At 50.4% G+C, this 13,265-nt stretch overlaps 1 protein-coding gene across 1 annotated transcript; it reads right to left on the bottom strand.

Moving 5' to 3' along the window:
* Window positions 1-314: 314 nt before the first annotated feature.
* LOC142370457 (GTPase IMAP family member 9-like) lies at window positions 315-12,250 on the bottom strand. The gene is made up of 2 exons (XM_075453037.1): window positions 11,722-12,250; window positions 315-1,012 (listed from the first exon to the last, which is right to left on the bottom strand). Exons 1-2 carry the CDS (start codon window positions 12,248-12,250, stop codon window positions 315-317), a joined length of 1,227 nt encoding a protein of 408 aa, XP_075309152.1.
* Between the last annotated feature and the right edge of the window lie 1,015 nt (window positions 12,251-13,265).

Raw genomic sequence — 13,265 nt, 5'->3', positions numbered from 1 at the left:
TATAAAATACCAGAAACCGCCATGATTATTGGCTTCTTATCAAATTAACATTATATCTACCAGAACTAAACTATGTTTTATTATCAGCATATCACACTCTCAGTATAATAGATACCACATATTTCCCCCATAACAATCAACAGCTCAAGGTTTCCTCAATTTTGACTAATAAATGATTTGAAGCAATGCTGTACTCCCCCTCTGTCTACACAGTGTGTTCTAACTTTGCCGAACCTCCTCTGTTTGCTTACAAAGGTAGCAAACAAAATCTTTCTAGGTCTTGATTATGAGTCTAGACAATCCACCGTGGTCATTTATTCTCTTGCAAGAATCAAATGAAAAAGTAAGATGCGTTGGATCAGAGCCTTCATGAATTCTTCATCCATGTCACCTCGCCCCATTTTCTGAGCTAACTCTACCTCTTTATACAGTGCATCTGTGTAATGTGTCCCCCCGTTTGCTGCCACCACGTTGTCGACCATCTCCAGAAGTTGCGTTACCTGTTTTCTGTCCTTGCTCATGTTGTCAAAGACTAGGAACCTTCCGCCACAACGTTGGATAACTCGTTGAAGCCCCGGGTCACCTTCACGTACATATTCCTGTATGGTCATGGCTCCAAGATCACCACCACGGGTAAACAGCACAATCATGAACTGGTTGGCTTTTGGAGCAAACAGCTCCTGTAGTGCTTCCACAGAGTTCTTCTCTTCTTTGGTGAATCGGCCAATTTGGATCACCAGCAGGAAGACATGTGGACCAGGACAGGAGACTTTGACACATTTCACTATTTCTCTTTTTATGAAATCTTCCGTTTTGGAAGTGTCCAGGATCCCTGGCGTGTCAACCACACTAACTACTCTGTTACCCCAGAGAGCGACTCCTTTTTCACAGGCTTCTGTCACTGAACTTGCAGCGGGACTAGATTTGAATTTCGTTTCTCCAAGAATGGTGTTTCCAACTGCACTTTTGCCCACAGCAGTTTTTCCAATCATCACAATTCTCAAATCAAGACCTGCAAGACAATGGACAAACTCAGTTTAAATTCTCTTACAGTGTGACTTGGTTGTTGTATAAATACCTGACTGAATGTTAGTTCATTATTTTAAAATGCAAATGACTTGTACAGATGGGGGGAAATCTTACCTTACTCAATTCAATTGTAAAGAAGAGAAGAAGAGACTACATTTCCCATCATGCCTGTGTGTGGCAGAGGAAAAGCCGAAGGAGGTGAAGCAGCGGCGGCAGCGGCAGCAGCAGCAGCAGCAGCAGCAGCAGCAGCAGCAGCAGCAGCAGCAGCCCCAGCGAGGACTTCCCAGCCAGCCGGGGCAGAGCTGTTGTGTGTGAATGAACAAGGCAGTTTGAAGCCTTTTCCCGCTCTGCTGGCGCAACCGTGAGTCAGAGGGGCGCGAGCTCAGAGGGACATAAATAGAGCGAGCGGCTGGCGAAGACCCTGCCGCACGCGCGGGGGCGTGTCCTTTCGCGGGATGTAGCGTAATGTGCCGAGACTTCGTCTCGGCAAATCGCTACATTCCGCTCTGAATCTCTTTCTCTTTCTCTCTCTCCCCCTCTTTTTTTTCTCCTCTCCTCTCCTCTTCTTCCTCCTCTCCTCTCTCTCCCCCCCCCCCTCTCCTTTCTCTCCCTCTCCCTCCAAGCTCAAACAGCTGGTGTTTCTCAACGCTCTTTGAGTGGCTTAATACAGTCAGTTCTTCCTCTCGAGTGGTTGACATGTTTTTTATCCTTCAGAGTTTCATACTTTCATTTAATAGCGCCGTATTGGATCACTGTATGGTGGCCCCCCTCTTTTTTTTGGTGATGAAGCTGCTTTGATACTGTTTCGTGTTGTGGTGGCTGTTGGTATTTCTAACTGTTGAACTGATCTGAAGTTGTTTTTGTGGAAGTGGTGCTATTTTGTGATCATTGAACTGGTTGTAATAAAACTTTTATTTATAAAGCATTGTCATGCAGCATTTTTACTCATCATAAGGGCTTAACAATGTCAATAATGAAACAAAACGTTATAAAATGAGGTTTAAGCTATTAATTAATTGATAATGTAAATATATATGGGACCCGTTAGGGTTAGGGTTAGAGTTAGGGTTAGGGTTAGAGTTAGAGTTAGAGTTAGAGTTAGAGTTAGAGTTAGGGTTAGAGTTAGAGTTAGGGTTAGAGTTAGAGTTAGAGTTAGAGTTAGAGTTAGAGTTAGAGTTAGAGTTAGAGTTAGAGTTAGGGTTAGAGTTAGAGTTAGGGTTAGAGTTAGAGTTAGAGTTAGAGTTAGGGTTAGAGTTAGAGTTAGAGTTAGAGTTAGGGTTAGAGTTAGAGTTAGAGTTAGGGTTAGAGTTAGAGTTAGAGTTAGAGTTAGAGTTAGAGTTAGAGTTAGAGTTAGGGTTAGAGTTAGAGTTAGAGTTAGGGGCCTGCCAGGTGAGTGTTTAAACTTGTAGCACCCACAGTTGCAGATATGCAACAAGCTTTTTATGTATTTACATTATATTTCGATTTACATGACATTATTTGAAATTTTAAATGGACATACATTATTTCCATTCATGTGTCATTTTTTTACATTACATTTGATTTCCTGTGTTTCTTTCTCAATAAAAGGTCATTTAAAGGGGTTTGTGCGTGGAACCTACTTCGAATGGATACATATGAAGGACAAAGGAGTTTGAACTTGTTTTGACTGAAGGAATTCCTTTTATAGCAAAAATCCGTATTTCGTCTTCACTCCGCAAAAGAAGGCTATTCCTGTGTTTCTTTCTCAATAAAAGGTCATTTAAAGGGCTTTATGCGTGGAACCTACTTCGAATGGATACATATGAAGGACAAAGGAGTTTGAACTTGTTTTGACTGAAGGAATTCCTTTTATAGCAAAAATCCGTATTTCGTCTTAACTCCGCAAAAGAAGGCTATTCCTGTGTTTCTTTCTCCAAAAAGGTCATTTAAAGGGCTTTATGCGTGGAACCTACTTCGAAAGGATACATATGAAGGACAAAGGAGTTTGAACTACAGAAGAGACGTGTCTAAGTGTGCGTTTGTGTGTGTGCACGTGCGTATGCATGTGTGTGTGTGTGTTTGTGCATGTTTGCGTGTGCATGTGTGCTGGTGTGTGTTTGTGCGTAAACGTACGTGCATGTGCATGTGTACATGTGCACGTGCACACACGTGACAGACTCCTCCCCCTGAGACATAGTCTCCTCCCCCTAAGACAGAGACTCCACCCCCTAAGACAGATACTCCTCCCACTAAGACAGAGACTCCACCCCCCTAAGATAGAAACTCCACCCCTAAGACAGAGACTCCTCCCCCTAAGACAGAGACTCCACCCCTTGATACAGAGACTCCTCCCCCTTATACATAGACTCCTCCCCCTGATACATAGACTCCTCCCCCTAAGACAGAGACTCCTCCCCCTTATACATAGACTCCTCCCCTAAGACAGAGACCCCTCCCCCTAAAACAGAGACTCCTCCCCCTAAGACAGAGACTCCACCCCTTGATACATAGACTCCTCCTCCTAAAACAGAGACTCCTCCCCCTGATACAGAGACCCCTCCCCCTAAAACAGAGACTCCTCCCCCTAAGACAGAGACTCCACCCCTTGATACAGAGACTCCTCCCCCTTATACATAGACTCCTCCCCCTGATACAGAGACTCCTCCCCCTTATACATAGACTCCTCCCCCTAAGACAGAGACTCCTCCCCTAAGACAGAGACTCCACACCTTGATACATAGACTCCACCCCCTAAGACAGAGACTCCTCCCCCCTTATACATAGACTCCTCCCCTATGACAGAGACTCCTCCCCCTTATACATAGACTCCTCCCCCTGATACAGAGACCCCTCCCCCTAAGACAGAGACTCCACCCCTTGATACATAGACTCCTCCTCCTAAAACAGAGACTCCTCCCCCTGATACAGAGACCCCTCCCCCTAAAACAGAGACTCCTCCCCTTGATACATAGACTCCTCCTCCTAAAACAGAGACTCCTCCCCCTGATACATAGACTCCTCCCCCTAAGACAGAGACTCCACCCCATGACAGAGACTCCTCCCCCTAAAACAGAGACTCCTCCCCTAAGACAGAGACTCCACCCCTTGATACATAGACTCCTCCTCCTAAAACAGAGACTCCTCCCCCTGATACAGAGACCCCTCCCCCTAAAACAGAGACTCCTCCCCCTAAGACAGAGACTCCTCCCCCTAAAACAGAGACTCCTCCCCCTTATACATAGACTCCTCCCCCTAAAACAGAGACTCCTCCCCTAAGACAAAGACTCCTCCCCCTAAAACAGAGACTCCACCCCTGATACAGAGACTCCTCCCCCTTATACATAGACTCCTCCCCTAAGACAGAGACTCCACCCCTTGATACATAGACTCCACCCCCTAAGACAAAGACTCCTCCCCCTAAAACAGAGACTCCACCCCTGATACAGAGACTCCACCCCTTGATACTGAGACTCCTCCCCCTTATACATAGACTCCTCCCCCTAAAACAGAGACTCCTCCCCTAAGACAAAGACTCCTCCCCCTAAAACAGAGACTCCACCCCATGACAGAGACTCCTCCCCCTGATACATAGACTCCTCCCCCTAAAACAGAGACTCCTCCCCTAAGACAAAGACTCCTCCCCCTAAAACAGAGACTCCTCCCCCTAAAACAGAGACTCCACCCCATGACAGAGACTCCTCCCCTAAGACAGAGACTCCTCCCCCTGATACAGAGACCCCTCCCCCTAAAACAGAGACTCCTCCCCCTAAGACAGAGACTCCTCCCCCTAAAACAGAGACTCCACCCCATGACAGAGACTCCTCCCCCTTATACATAGACTCCTCCCCCTAAGACAGAGACTCCACCCCATGACAGAGACTCCTCCCCCTAAAACAGAGACTCCTCCCCTAAGACAGAGACTCCACCCCTTGATACATAGACTCCTCCTCCTAAAACAGAGACTCCTCCCCCTGATACAGAGACCCCTCCCCCTAAAACAGAGACTCCTCCCCCTAAGACAGAGACTCCTCCCCCTAAAACAGAGACTCCTCCCCCTTATACATAGACTCCTCCCCCTAAAACAGAGACTCCTCCCCTAAGACAAAGACTCCTCCCCCTAAAACAGAGACTCCACCCCTGATACAGAGACTCCTCCCCCTTATACATAGACTCCTCCCCTAAGACAGAGACTCCACCCCTTGATACATAGACTCCACCCCCTAAGACAAAGACTCCTCCCCCTAAAACAGAGACTCCACCCCTGATACAGAGACTCCACCCCTTGATACTAGACTCCTCCCCCTAAAACAGAGACTCCTCCCCCTAAGACAGAGACTCCACCCCTTGATACATACTCCCTAGGAAGAGACTCCTCCCCCTAAGACTCCTCCCCCAAGAAAGAGACTCCACCCCTAAGACAGAGACTCCTCCCCCCTGATACAGAGACTCCTCCCCCTGACAAAGAGACTCCTCCCCCTAATACAGAGACTCCTCCCCCAAGACAGAGACTCCTCCCTCCCTAGGAAGAGACTCCTCCCCCTAAGACTCCTCCCCCAAGAAAGAGACTCCTCCCCAAAGACTCTTCCCCCTGACAAAGAGACTCCTCCCCTAAGACAGAGACTCCTCCCCCTAATACAGAGACTCCTCCCCTTGATACAGAGACTCCTCCTTCCTTAGGCATAGACTCCTCGTGTATGTGTGAACGTGCTAGTGCATGTGTGTGCACGTGCTAGTGCACGTGCGTGTGCACGTGCTTGTGTATTTTTGTGCGTGCACGTGCGTGTTCATGTGTGTGTGTGTGCACGTGCGTGTGCACGTGCGTGCAAGTGTGTGTGCATGTGTCTAAGCACGTTCGTGTGCACGTGCTAGTGCATGTGTGTGTGCACGTGCGTGTGCATGTTTGTGTGCGCACGTGCGTGTGCATGTGTGTGCACATGCGTGTGCATGTGTGTGCACGTGCGTGTGCATGTGTGTGGACGTTCTAGTGCACGTGCCTGTTCATTTGTGTGCGTGTGCATGTGTGTGTGCACGTGCTAGTGCACGTGTGTTTGTGTGCGTGTGCATGTGTGTGTGTGCATGTGCACGTGGTAGTGCACGAGCATGTGCATGTGTTTGTGCACATGCTAGTGCACGTCTGTGCTTGTGCGTGTGCATGTGTGTGTGTGTGCATGTGTGTGTGTGCACGTGCGCGTGTGTGTGCACGTGCTAGTGTACGTGTGTGTGTGCACGTGCGTGTGCATGTGTGTGCACGTGCTAGTGTACGTGTGTGTGTGCACGTGTGTGCACGTGTGCATGTGTGTGTGCACGTGCTAGTGCACGTGCGTGTGCATGTGTGTGCACGTGCGTGTGCATGTGTGTGCACGTGCGTGTGCATGTGTGTGGACGTGCTAGTGCACGTGCGTGTTCATGTGTGTGCGTGTGCATGTGTGTGTGCACGTGCTAGTGCACGTGTGTTTGTGTGCGTGTGCATGTGTGTGTGTGCATGTGCACGTGGTAGTGCACGACCGTGTGCATGTGTTTGTGCACATGCTAGTGCACGTCTGTGCTTGTGCGTGTGCATGTGTGTGTGCATGTGTGTGTGTGCACGTGCGCGTGTGTGTGCACGTGCTAGTGTACGTGTGTGTGTGCACGTGCGTGTGCATGTGCATGTGTGTGCACGTGGTAGTGCACGAGCGTGTGCATGTGTGTGTGCACATGCTAGTGCACGTCTGTGCTTGTGCGTGTGCACATGTGTGTGCACGTGCGCGTGTGTGTGCACGTGCTAGTTAACGTGTGTGTGTTTACGTGTTTGCGCGCGTGCGTATGTGTGTGTGCATGTGTGTTTGTGCGTGTGCATGTGTGCGTGCACGTGCGTGTGCATGTGTCTGAGCACGTTTGTGTGTGTGCAAGTGCGTCTGCATGTGTGTAAGCACGTTCGTGTGTACGTGCTAGTGCATTTGTGTGTGTGCACGTGCTAGTGCACGTGTGTTTGTGCACGTGCGTGTGTGTGTACGTGCTAGTGCATTTGTTTGTGTGCACGTGCGTGTGCACGTGTGTTTGTGTGCGTGTGCATGTGTGTGTGTGCATGTGCACGTGGTAGTGCACGAGCATGTGCATGTGTTTGTGCACATGCTAGTGCACGTCTGTGCTTGTGCGTGTGCATGTGTGTGTGTGTGCATGTGTGTGTGTGCACGTGCGCGTGTGTGTGCACGTGCTAGTGTACGTGTGTGTGTGCACGTGCGTGTGCATGTGTGTGCACGTGCTAGTGTACGTGTGTGTGTGCACGTGTGTGCACGTGTGCATGTGTGTGTGCACGTGCTAGTGCACGTGCGTGTGCATGTGTGTGCACGTGCGTGTGCATGTGTGTGCACGTGCGTGTGCATGTGTGTGGACGTGCTAGTGCACGTGCGTGTTCATGTGTGTGCGTGTGCATGTGTGTGTGCACGTGCTAGTGCACGTGTGTTTGTGTGCGTGTGCATGTGTGTGTGTGCATGTGCACGTGGTAGTGCACGACCGTGTGCATGTGTTTGTGCACATGCTAGTGCACGTCTGTGCTTGTGCGTGTGCATGTGTGTGTGCATGTGTGTGTGTGCACGTGCGCGTGTGTGTGCACGTGCTAGTGTACGTGTGTGTGTGCACGTGCGTGTGCATGTGCATGTGTGTGCACGTGGTAGTGCACGAGCGTGTGCATGTGTGTGTGCACATGCTAGTGCACGTCTGTGCTTGTGCGTGTGCACATGTGTGTGCACGTGCGCGTGTGTGTGCACGTGCTAGTTAACGTGTGTGTGTTTACGTGTTTGCGCGCGTGCGTATGTGTGTGTGCATGTGTGTTTGTGCGTGTGCATGTGTGCGTGCACGTGCGTGTGCATGTGTCTGAGCACGTTTGTGTGTGTGCAAGTGCGTCTGCATGTGTGTAAGCACGTTCGTGTGTACGTGCTAGTGCATTTGTGTGTGTGCACGTGCTAGTGCACGTGTGTTTGTGCACGTGCGTGTGTGTGTACGTGCTAGTGCATTTGTTTGTGTGCACGTGCGTGTGCACGTGTGTGTGCACGTGCGTGCAAGTGCGTGTGCATGTGTGTTTGTGCACGTGCGTGTGCACGTGTGTGTGCACGTGCGTACAATTGCGTGTGCATGTGTGTAAGCACGTTCGTGTGCACGTGCTAGTGCATGTGTGTGTGCACGTGCGTGTGCATGTGTGTGCACGTGCGTGTGCATGTGTGTGGACGTGCTAGTGCACGTGCGTGTTCATGTGTGTGCGTGTGCATGTGTGTGTGCACGTGCTAGTGCACGTGTGTTTGTGTGCGTGTGCATGTGCATGTGTGTGCACGTGGTAGTGCACGAGCGTGTGCATGTGTGTGTGTGCACATGCTAGTGCACGTCTGTGCATGTGCGTGTGCATGTGTGTGTGTGTGTGCATGTGTGTGTACGTGCGTGTGCATGTGTCTGAGCACGTTTGTGTGCAAGTGCGTGTGCATGTGTGTAAGCACGTTCGTGTGTACGTGCTAGTGCATTTGTGTGTGTGCACGTGCTAGTGCATGTGTGTTTGTGCACGTGCGTGTGCACGTGTGTGTGCACGTGCGTGCAAGTGTGTGTGCATGTGTGTAAGCACGTTCGTGTGCACGTGCTAGTGCATGTGTGTGCACGTGCGTGTGCACGTGCGTGTGCATGTGTGTGTGCACATGCTAGTGCACGTCTGTGCTTGTGCGTGTGCATGTGTGTGTGTGCACGTGCGTGTGCACGTGCTAGTGTACGTGTGTGTGCACGTGTGCGCGCGCGCGTGTGCATGTGTGTGTGCACATGCGTGTGCATGTGTGTGCGCGTGCGTGTGCATGTGTGTGCACGTGCGTGTGCATGTGTGTGGACGTGCTACTGCACGTGCGTGTTCATATGTGTGCGTGCGCATGTGTGTGCACGTGCTAGTGCACGTGTGTTTGTGTGCGTGCGTTCGTGTGTGCACGTGCTAGTGCACGTGTGTTTGTCTACGTGCTTGTGTGTGTACGCTAGTGCACGTGTGTTTGTCTACGTGCTTGTGTGTGTACGTGCTAGTGCATTTGTTTGTGTGCACGTGCGTGTGCACGTGTGTGTGCACGTGCTTGCAAGTGCGTGTGCATGTGTGTTTGTGCACGTGCGTGTGCACGTGCGTGTGCATGTGTGTGCACGTGCGTGTGCACGTGCGTGTGCATGTGTGTGTGCACATGCTAGTGCACGTGTGTTTGTCTACGTGCGTGTGTGTGTACGTGCTAGTGCATTTGTTTGTGTGCACGTGCGTGTGCACGTGTGTGTGCACGTGCTTGCAAGTGCGTGTGCATGTGTGTTTGTGCACGTGCGTGTGCACGTGTGTGTGCACGTGCGTGCAATTGCGTGTGCATGTGTGTAAGCACGTTCGTGTGCACGTGCTAGTGCATGTGTGTGTGCACGTGCGTGTGCATGTGTGTGCACGTGCGTGTGCATGTGTGTGGACGTGCTAGTGCACGTGCGAGTTCATGTGTGTGCGTGTGCATGTGTGTGTGCACGTGCTAGTGCACGTGTGTTTGTGTGCGTGTGCATGTGCATGTGTGTGCACGTGGTAGTGCACGAGCGTGTGCATGTGTGTGTGTGCACATGCTAGTGCACGTCTGTGCATGTGCGTGTGCATGTGTGTGTGTGTGTGCATGTGTGTGTACGTGCGTGTGCATGTGTCTGAGCACGTTTGTGTGCAAGTGCGTGTGCATGTGTGTAAGCACGTTCGTGTGTACGTGCTAGTGCATTTGTGTGTGTGCACGTGCTAGTGCATGTGTGTTTGTGCACGTGCGTGTGCACGTGTGTGTGCACGTGCGTGCAAGTGTGTGTGCATGTGTGTAAGCACGTTCGTGTGCACGTGCTAGTGCATGTGTGTGCACGTGCGTGTGCACGTGCGTGTGCATGTGTGTGTGCACATGCTAGTGCACGTCTGTGCTTGTGCGTGTGCATGTGTGTGTGTGCACGTGCGTGTGCACGTGCTAGTGTACGTGTGTGTGCACGTGTGCGCGCGCGCGTGTGCATGTGTGTGTGCACATGCGTGTGCATGTGTGTGCGCGTGCGTGTGCATGTGTGTGCACGTGCGTGTGCATGTGTGTGGACGTGCTACTGCACGTGCGTGTTCATATGTGTGCGTGCGCATGTGTGTGCACGTGCTAGTGCACGTGTGTTTGTGTGCGTGCGTTCGTGTGTGCACGTGCTAGTGCACGTGTGTTTGTCTACGTGCTTGTGTGTGTACGCTAGTGCACGTGTGTTTGTCTACGTGCTTGTGTGTGTACGTGCTAGTGCATTTGTTTGTGTGCACGTGCGTGTGCACGTGTGTGTGCACGTGCTTGCAAGTGCGTGTGCATGTGTGTTTGTGCACGTGCGTGTGCACGTGCGTGTGCATGTGTGTGCACGTGCGTGTGCACGTGCGTGTGCATGTGTGTGTGCACATGCTAGTGCACGTGTGTTTGTCTACGTGCGTGTGTGTGTACGTGCTAGTGCATTTGTTTGTGTGCACGTGCGTGTGCACGTGTGTGTGCACGTGCTTGCAAGTGCGTGTGCATGTGTGTTTGTGCACGTGCGTGTGCACGTGTGTGTGCACGTGCGTGCAATTGCGTGTGCATGTGTGTAAGCACGTTCGTGTGCACGTGCTAGTGCATGTGTGTGTGCACGTGCGTGTGCATGTGTGTGCACGTGCGTGTGCATGTGTGTGGACGTGCTAGTGCACGTGCGAGTTCATGTGTGTGCGTGTGCATGTGTGTGTGCACGTGCTAGTGCACGTGTGTTTGTGTGCGTGTGCATGTGCATGTGTGTGCACGTGGTAGTGCACGAGCGTGTGCATGTGTGTGTGCACATGCTAGTGCACGTCTGTGCATGTGCGTGTGCACGTGTGTGTGTGTGTGCATGTGTGTGTGTGCACGTGCGCGTGTGTGTGCACGTGCTAGTGTACGTACGTGTGTGTGCACGTGCGTGTGCACGTGTGTGCACGTGTGTGCGCGCGTGCGTGTGCATGTGTGTGTGCACGTGCGTGTGCATGTGTGTGCACGTGCTAGTTCATGTTTGTGTGCACGTACGTGTGCATGTGTGTTTGAACGTGCACGTGTTTTTGTGCACGTGCTAGTGCATTTGTGTTTGTGCACGTGCATATGTGTGCACGTGTGTGTGCAAATATCTGTAAATGTGCATAATTATTTTCTAATGCCAAAAAAATGTGACAAAGACAATTATATTACTCGTGAAATGTTTATTTACGAAATATTTATTTTTTAAAAATTGAAACTTGATCAAATTAGGCTTCATCAAAGCAACAACACACTCATAACCAGACAGGTTACAAAATCAAATATTATGCAAAGGAAACTCAGAACGCATAAATTCAGCACAGAGAACTGCCAATGCAATGAAGCTGCACTGCCCATGAACTATAAATGATAAAAGTAACATTTCAGTAATCAGCATTGAAACGTGCTATTGTAAATATTTTTGCCTACTTCCAATTAGTGAGATACATGTGCCTGTCGGGGCGCGCAGGTTTCTTTAATCCTCGGTGGCACTGAGGACAGGGCCACTCGCAAGTATTGTTCAACCGAGAGCCGCGACCTCCTGTTGTTCTTCATGTGAACTGGAGAGGAGAACGCCAACTCACACAGGCAGGTAGCGGGGAAAAGAAGCAGTTGCTCAATGGCGTGGTTGGACAAGCTCCGATGCAGAAGCCAACCAAAACTGATCCAGAGGGAGCTCACTACATTTGAGTTTCAGTGTGCGGTCCACACGGAGCTCTGCGCACTCCTCTCTCTCTCTCTTTCATAGTGAGCTTTTCTGTTGAGGATTCCTGGTTGAATGGGTCTCGGATCCAGTCATAGTCCTCGATGTCAGCCACACGTGGAAAATAGCGCTCAAACCTGTCTTTTAAGGTCTTAAGGTGTTCGGCACATACAGCGCGCTCCATAGCTGCCTGTGGCGCAGCTGATGCCAGCGGGAACATCTCCATGGAGCCCTGTCCCAAAGAATCATTTTGCCCATAAACCCCCCACAGAATCTTGTCTGTGGATGATAAAATATTTTCATTCCTGCCCTGAAGCTTGGCGTTCAACTCGTTCAGATGTCCAAATATGTCCGCAAGGTGAGCCAGCCTGGCGCTCCGCCTCTCATCCGCGAGCTTGTCCTTATGTGGGACAGCGTGTTCAGGTGAACATTCAAAAAGCTCTTCCCGAAGTTCATAAAGACGGGATAGGACTTTCCCTCGTGACAGCCAGCGCACCTCTGTGTGGAGGATCAGGTTTTGGTGGCCGGCTCCCATCTCGGCGCACAGCTGGGAGAAGAGGCGAGATTTCAGTGTAATTCACCCGCCTCTGCACAGCCTGATTCAGCACCTCGGTCAACTCCGGGGGCATGGTTTTTGCAACTAATGCCTCTCGGTGCAAAATGCAGTGGTTTGTCACAATATGTGGATTTTGTGCTTTCACCTGAGCAATAAATCCTTTCACTCTCCCCGTCATGCCTGCCGCACCATCTGCGCAAAGACTGACGCACATATTCCAGCTCAGATTGTTCTCTTCTAAATACTTATTGGTAACCCTGAATATTTCTTCTCCCGTTGTATGGCTTTCCATTTCTTTCCAGAAAAAAAAAGTCTCTTTAATAGAGTCACCATCAACATATCTGACGTTTGCCAGAAGTCGGGCTGCGGCCCCACTTATGTCAGTAGATGCGTGCAGTTGTAGGGACAATCTGCCGCTCGCCTGTGGTTTCTCTGTCAAATGTTGCTCAATGTCTCCTGACATGTCGTCGATCCTTCTTTTCATTGTGTTATCAGACGACGGCACTTTGGATAGCTCATCTGGACCCAGCATGACACCTACAATTTTTTTGCAAGCGGGGAGGATGAGTGTCTCCGCTATTGTGTGAGGTTTCTTCTGCTTTGCAATGAGCTCCGCTAGCATGTAACTAGCCTCCATTGCCTTTTCAGACACTTTCACACAATCCAACAAACGGCCTTGCTGCCTCTGGTTCAGATCCCGCGCTCTTTTGAAGTAGGCCAAGTTTCTCTCAACGTGGAAGATGTACAAAAGGTTGTCTCTGTGTGTTTCTTTCTGTTAATAATTGCTGCGCATGTGAATTCCCACCCTGCCAAGGTCCTTGAATGCACCACAAAGACGCAGGTCGGTTCAGCGCAAAAACACCGGCTGAACGATCTCTGTGGTGTGTGCGTCCATTAAGCCGTGAGTTATGTTGATTTACTTATGTGTTACACTATGTTGATGTTTGTGTTTATCCGTGAGTCTAATTTGATGACTTAGCAGTAGTTTTGCCAT

Source organism: Odontesthes bonariensis, chromosome 20 (genome assembly GCF_027942865.1).
Source record: "Odontesthes bonariensis isolate fOdoBon6 chromosome 20, fOdoBon6.hap1, whole genome shotgun sequence".
In the NCBI taxonomy this organism is placed as follows: domain Eukaryota; kingdom Metazoa; phylum Chordata; class Actinopteri; order Atheriniformes; family Atherinopsidae; genus Odontesthes; species Odontesthes bonariensis.
This window is presented reverse-complemented; position numbering and strand designations above follow the sequence as displayed.